The sequence below is a fragment of the Manacus vitellinus genome, unplaced genomic scaffold, assembly GCF_001715985.3.
Source record: "Manacus vitellinus isolate BGI_N305 unplaced genomic scaffold, ASM171598v3 scaffold_7_pilon, whole genome shotgun sequence".
Taxonomy (NCBI): domain Eukaryota; kingdom Metazoa; phylum Chordata; class Aves; order Passeriformes; family Pipridae; genus Manacus; species Manacus vitellinus.
The window spans coordinates 9,801,691-9,808,335 of NW_021940813.1; the positions used below are offsets into that span (position 1 = coordinate 9,801,691).

Below are 6,645 nucleotides of genomic sequence, written 5' to 3' on the forward strand. Positions count from 1 at the left end.
TCAGCCATCAAATTAAAAAAAAAACCACCCAACTCATAAGAGCAAAAAAAGAATAAAAAAACCTTTGCATTTCCTATTTGCAGAACTACTAACCAGGGCTAGATGAAAAGTTACACATATTTTTTAGCATGATAACTAAAACTCCTCAAGAGTAAACTTTAAACTCTACAAAATCATTTCTGCTGTGATGTGTGTCTACTAGAATTTTTAAAACCAGTTTACTACATGTCATGGCTGGCATTCAATTAAATTCTGAGACAATAAGCACAAAGGTTGTTTTTCAGACAGGATACCACTATGGCAGCAACTACAGAACCTCTTTTTAAGGAAGATGTGGTATCAAGTGGCCTTCACTATGACCAACAACAGGTCTCTGCATCTGTTTAATTCTCTAACATCTCCAATTGCTCCTCCTATGGCCACAGAAGTCATCACTTGAATGGCCAGTCTGGGAATTAATTTCCTTCTCAATGTTTCCTACAAAAGTGACCACTGTTTTGCACCATGAAGACAAAGATCCTCTCTCACTAGATGTCCCCTTTTGTTTTTTTCCAGTTGCTTCTAGGTTCAAACACAACTGCTAAGATGAGAAGCACTGCTGATTATTTTCAACATAAGAGTTGATATTACCATTACACAAGGTTTCACAAATCAGATATATCTACACAACTGCATTTTCCCTCTACAGACTGTTATCAAGTATCTCATTGGATTTCCACTTATAAAGTCCTTCTCATTTTTCTGAACTCCTAACAAAATGCCAGCCTTCCACCCTTAACAGCTCATCCCTCCTTTCACTCCAAAATCTTCCACTAGGACAAACTTCTATCTACAGCTTCAATGTTACGTTTGTTTTACATTTCTGCAGAAGATTAGTTTCTTATCCTTTCCCACACACACAACTACTCCTGCTTATTTCACCTCACATACTCCTCTCCGTGCCACAAGGGTGTTTTCTACTCTGGAAAAGAGACAAAGCAGAAGCTCACCTTCATGTGATGGATCTAACATGATATATGTATTATTACTATACTAAAACTAATTGTATTCTGTCTATGTATTAACATGAAAGGGGATGTGGAAAAATGCATGAAGCTACACTGTAACATTGCTAAGGAAGCTAATGGGAAAGTTAATTTCTAGAAGCAGAAACAAAAGTCAACAGTATTCAAATCCAAATACTTATTAATGAGATTTTTTTTTTCCTCTTTACCTTAGAAGTTTGGGACTGCACAGAGAAAGGATTCAGTGGTACTCCAGCAGATCTTTTCCTCTTCAGCATTATAATTGGTGGTGGACTTAGTTGAACTGTCTGAATATTGAAAGAAAAGACAAAGTGCAAAATGAAGAGGTGGTTTTTTAGCATTTTCTTTTGCCTTGGTTAGTAACAACTTTCCATTAAAGAGGGACACTGGAATGTCTCATTAACCAAGAAAACACACTTCTTGATATAAAACTTAAGTCATGTAAAAAGAGTAAGTTATCTGAGCAATCAACCCATTAAGACAGGTACTAGAATTTTTTGGTAAACAGCCTGAAAAAAACTGCCATCAACAAGTGAAACAGTTTTCAAACAGTGGTAGTTTCAATAGCTAATTGTGCCTTTAACACACAAGTATCAGAATAACTTGTGGTATGTTTTTTATGTCTGCTGAAGCAGTACCAATGAGCATACACTCCTAAAGAAAGGTAGAAGTGCTCTTTCAGCACTGTTACACTAAAGGAAAACACATTTTAACCTATTTACATACACAGATATCTATCAAGAGCTAACAACAAAAGAAATTTTAGAAAACAATCAAAACACAAAAAATCAATACATAACTACTATTTAAGTAAATAGAAGCCATAGTATAATTATGAGCATTACTTTCCTTATTCAATATTCCATAAATTTGACAGCATTAAAACGCATTTGCCTAATGTTCTGAGGGTTTGATAGCCTGATATAACTCACAGTCAGATGTCATAAGGAGGGTTAAAATAACAAGAGCATAAAACCAAGAGAACTTTACATTGGGACATCCTATACCCCTTATTGCTCTGATTAACCTTATTATAATACAACATATTTCACCTCAGTATCTCACCACTACAGCAAGTTTTGTGGTTTACATGTGAGCAATCCTTTTGGTTTTAAGAGATCCTGCTGAAGGGGCATTAAGGCACTGAAAGACCATTAACGATGAGGAAAAACCTCATTTGAGACAGTCCAAACTGTGTCATAGCAGCCATCCTGCACTCCTGACTCAAAGGAAGTGTTAATCTGGTTCTCTGCAGCAAATCGTGGGAGGCAGGAGGCAGACAGACGTTCAGGCTACATCATCTGCTGAAACAGTCCTCCCTCAGCTCCCCTCATGAACCCAAACACAACAGATGGAAATATCCTACAGTGCACTGGCTGAAGCCTGGTGACACAGATGTACGGGGCACATGATTCAGATAAAGCTGAGTTTTGTTTCACTCCAAGCTGACTAAAACCTAGAAGGCTGCATTAGCACAGGCTCTACATCACCTTAATATAAACCACCTCTAATCAGGTCATAGTGGTTTTGCCTTATTAAGCCAATACAGTCATGCAACTTCTGCATATGTGGAATATACCAAGCAGATGTGCTATGGACAAAACCAGTCTTAGATCTTCTAGTTTTACAAAGAACTGTATATTCCTGATAAGTTCCATGGCAAAAAAAATGAACCAATTAAGATGTTTCCAGCAGATTTCATTACTATACTTACTTCAGCATTAAGATCTTGAAGAATATCCCCTAGTAAATCATCCTTCGACAGGTCCACAGTTTTCTGCAAGGTAAGATTAGCCAAACAGTTCTCAGTTATACGTGCAAACCTAATCAGGAGACCAGCAGCAAATGACTAAACAGTTTCCACACAACTTTTTCAGAAATGCTGCATACACAGGAGATCGTAATAAACGTTTATGTCTTACTAGACACAAGAAACTGAAATGAGCCCTTGGCTTATTCCACTCCCACTAAAACACTTTAAACAAGTCAGAAACATTTACATTCAAAAATGTAAAAACTTACATCTGTGTTTTTCTTCCCAGCACTGGCTATAAACATAGACTTGATTGTGTTTGGCTTTGACACCACAGATTTTTTCATGTTCTTTTTATCAACAGTAGATGTTCTGCCACCTTTTCCTACAGAAAAAAAAAATAAATTGTGAATTTTACATCAGAAAAGCTCAATGTTTAAGGGTCCAGTTATTAGCAGGAATAGATAGCCAAAGTAGTCCACTTCTTCCACCTTTACACTGCTGGCTGAAATGAAGCCTGATCATCTTCAGCTTTTTAAGAGCTGTCATACACACACAAAAAAATCATAAAACCCTATCAGCACCCTATCTTCCTAGTCACATCAGAGATGCTCTTTGCATACTCAAGTGCATACTCCAGGAAAAGGACCAAGATACTTTCCATGAAAGCATCTCCAGGAAAAAAAAAAGAATGTCCGTGTGTTTGGCACTAGACTTGGATTCTCAGCATCAGAATCAGTTTTTCAGTTTTCCACCAGCCTCGTAAAACTTGGGAAAATCATGTGATCCCAGATTCTTTAAAGCATGCAGGTGTTTAGTGGCCAAGAGAGACTTCACATCTCTTAGGCATTGGCTTCGAAAACCAAGCCCACTCCTAGATGCATTTGTTCTAGAAGTGAATAGATATTCCATAGAAGACTGTAAGCAGAATTGCCCCAGTAGTGCTGAAGTAGTTAACAATGATTTGACCTCAATTTGTGAACCTTCATCTTCTGCATCACGGGGTCTGAACAAAATTCACAGCCAGACAATGACAGAACTTCAAGTAACATGTCATTTGGCCACATTCACCACATGCTGATGTCAAGAAGTTGCCCATTTTAGGTATTGCTTAAAAGTCCCTGGAAGACATTCCACAGTTCATGTTCAACTTACCTTTCTTATTGGAACTGAGAGCATCATCATCCAGATCTTCATCAAAGATTTCCCTTCCATCTTCTACGTAACCTATCCCATCTACACAAAAACAAAGAGTTGAAAACTTACAGTTTAAATTCTGTCTTCTGATACTCCTAAATAATTTTTCACATACTTAAACACTTTTGCCCCTCTAATATAGAGCAAAAGTTACAAATGCACTCCCAGCAGTATCTTCTACTAGAGTAAATATACTGTTATGTGTTTAATTAGAAATTATCAATTACAGTATTTTTTGGTAAAATTATAATACTGATAACTGGAAATAAAATTTCAAGAACAGGTCTTCGTTGAAAAATATTTTCATTACCATCCTAATACACTACAATGAGAACAATGCAAAGATTAATTCCAATAAGATTGCTTTTTTCTTGTCCCCTAAAAAAATTTTTAAGAATATACTAAGTATAACTTACTTCAAATCATGTACATTGAGTTATAACACCATAACCAAAATAACTCCCTAAATGAATCTTAACTTACCATCATCAACAATCCAGTCATCATCCTGACGGTCTCTGACCATCTTGGAGTATTCATCCTCATCTATTTCATCATAAACACCTGTGAACTCCTCAACCTATAGTTAAGGTAATACTGAGGATTAACAGTTTCCATACCATTAATTACTAACACAGATCATCAGAACATAAAGGTTCCCAAGAAATGCACGGTTTCCTACAGTGTTACACTGCTCACAACTAGTAAGCACAGTTATTAAGGGTTTTTTTTGGCAGTGATAAAAGACAAATTATCAATTTTTAAAATTATCACACCGTACTGAAACTCAAAATCTACTGAAACACTGGCAGAGATTTCATTTGAAACTGACTTCCTTTATTGCTCATTTCATATTTTCAAAACAAAACCTAAAAATAATAAAAATCCAAGCAAGGACCTTGGCTCTACTCTTAAACACCAAGCTGAGCTCAGTGAAAAGGAAGGTTATTTGATGTACCCAAGCATGATGCTGAAGATGCTTTTCTGTGCCTCAGAGAAAATTTGCATGTTAATGATCCACGGACTTCAGGTTTCTTTACATGTATCCACCTCAATGTGGAAGTCACATTTCCTGTCAGCATCACAATTAGACAGTAGCAATGTTACACTGCCAGATTTCAGTTCTACCAGTTAAATACTTAAATTTTGGTCTCTTTCTGGAAATACAGCATACCAATATTAATGGATTTCAGCCATCTAAAGCTCTGAAATTAATTTAAAGTTTAAAATAATTTGAAGTTAAAAAAAGTACTTCCTATCATAACATTAATCATGCAATTAAATTTTAAAAATTGGTCCTTCCTAACAGCATAGTTCTCAAGCAGTGGCAACACGTTTGACTTGCAGTCAATAAAACTGGTTTAGTTTTGAAAACAGAAAGAAACAAATAAATTAGACCAGAAAGCAGCAAAACAACTACAGCTACATTCTGAAAAACATACACCACTGAAAACACAAAAGCTGATCTGAAAGGCTTATTTTGTTTCCTGTAACTTTTACATATCTATAAACAATGGTTAAGCCTCTCAGCTCACATTTACTTTTCATGAGGAAGAAAAGACGAGGAATTTTCACCTCATATTTTAATTTTTCACCAGCTTTGGCTTTTTTCAGACGTTCAAGTGCTTCTTGCTGGCCTCTTCTATTCTTCCTCTCACGTCTAGAACGTGATGCTGCAAAACTTCCAGACTCATGCATAGCTGCAATTAATTAAAAAGAGAATTAAGTCTAGTAATGAGCTGCTGTTATCTTTAGTACTTAGTATTCAGTGATGCATTAATACATGACTACAGTTTCACTTAAAATCAAGATAAAGACCTACTTGTCTAAAAGCACACAGTCATGGATGGCTCTTAATAAGCCAACTCTGGCATTATACTGAAGGCATGGCCTGACAAGCAAGGAGATCAAGAAAGACTTCAGGTCAACTCATATTCAGCACAAAGCTACCACCTGTTTCCAAAGAACCTCTCAAACCTCATCAACCGTTATCTGAAAAGGATCCCCCCATTCCTTTCTTGGGAACTTCCAGCTCCTTTTATTTTGCATGTCTCCATGACAACTCAGCAATAGACAGACTTAAGAGAAGGCCTACACTGCTACAAGGCAGTAATGGTTTTTTAGGTGGTTTCACAATGTTTAATAGTGCAGCCAGATTGAGACGAACTAGGAATTTCTTGACAGCATAGGACTGACACCCCACTTCCTCCTATACTTCCTTCCCTTAAAAACGCTCCCCACAGCAGGGCGCTCTCCACTTCTCCCTTTTTTCTCCCTGTCTTGATGGGGGGGGCGGACCATTTATCTGACCACAGAGAACGAGTGGTCCCAATCCAAATTATAGCAGCAAACAAACAGCACAGCGACGAGACCGCGGGGTTTGCGTGGGAAGCTGAACACCCCGTGGTGACCAAGGCTGGCCAGCTGTCCAGAGGAGCAGGACAGTCCCCTCCCGGTGGCAGCAGGAGATCGAACTGTGAGCAGAGCTGCACCCAGGCAGTGTGGCTGAGACAAGTACAGGTTTGTATTGCTACAGGCTGAGCTAAAAGAGGGGCATTTACACTGTGTGGTACCCCATGTGAGAGAACTGCGAAGATGTCACAGTCCGGGTGCGTTTATTTTCTGCCAGATTTTTGCGTTTGCTGTCAGACAGCGCGCTCCTCTGAGACA

General features: G+C 37.8%; 1 protein-coding gene across 2 annotated transcripts in view; it reads right to left on the minus strand.

The window, feature by feature from the left end:
• POLA1 (DNA polymerase alpha 1, catalytic subunit) overlaps positions 1-5,673 on the minus strand; it is a 195,831-nt gene extending 190,158 nt beyond the window's left edge. For both annotated transcript variants that reach the window (XM_018084261.2, XM_018084260.2), the window contains exons 1-6: positions 5,551-5,673; positions 4,459-4,555; positions 3,934-4,014; positions 3,048-3,163; positions 2,740-2,802; positions 1,214-1,312 (exon numbers count right to left, since the gene is read on the minus strand). In XM_018084261.2, the coding sequence (XP_017939750.1) occupies positions 1,214-1,312; positions 2,740-2,802; positions 3,048-3,163; positions 3,934-4,014; positions 4,459-4,555; positions 5,551-5,673 (579 nt within the window). The remainder of the gene's footprint in view (positions 1-1,213; positions 1,313-2,739; positions 2,803-3,047; positions 3,164-3,933; positions 4,015-4,458; positions 4,556-5,550) is intronic.
• Between the last annotated feature and the right edge of the window lie 972 nt (positions 5,674-6,645).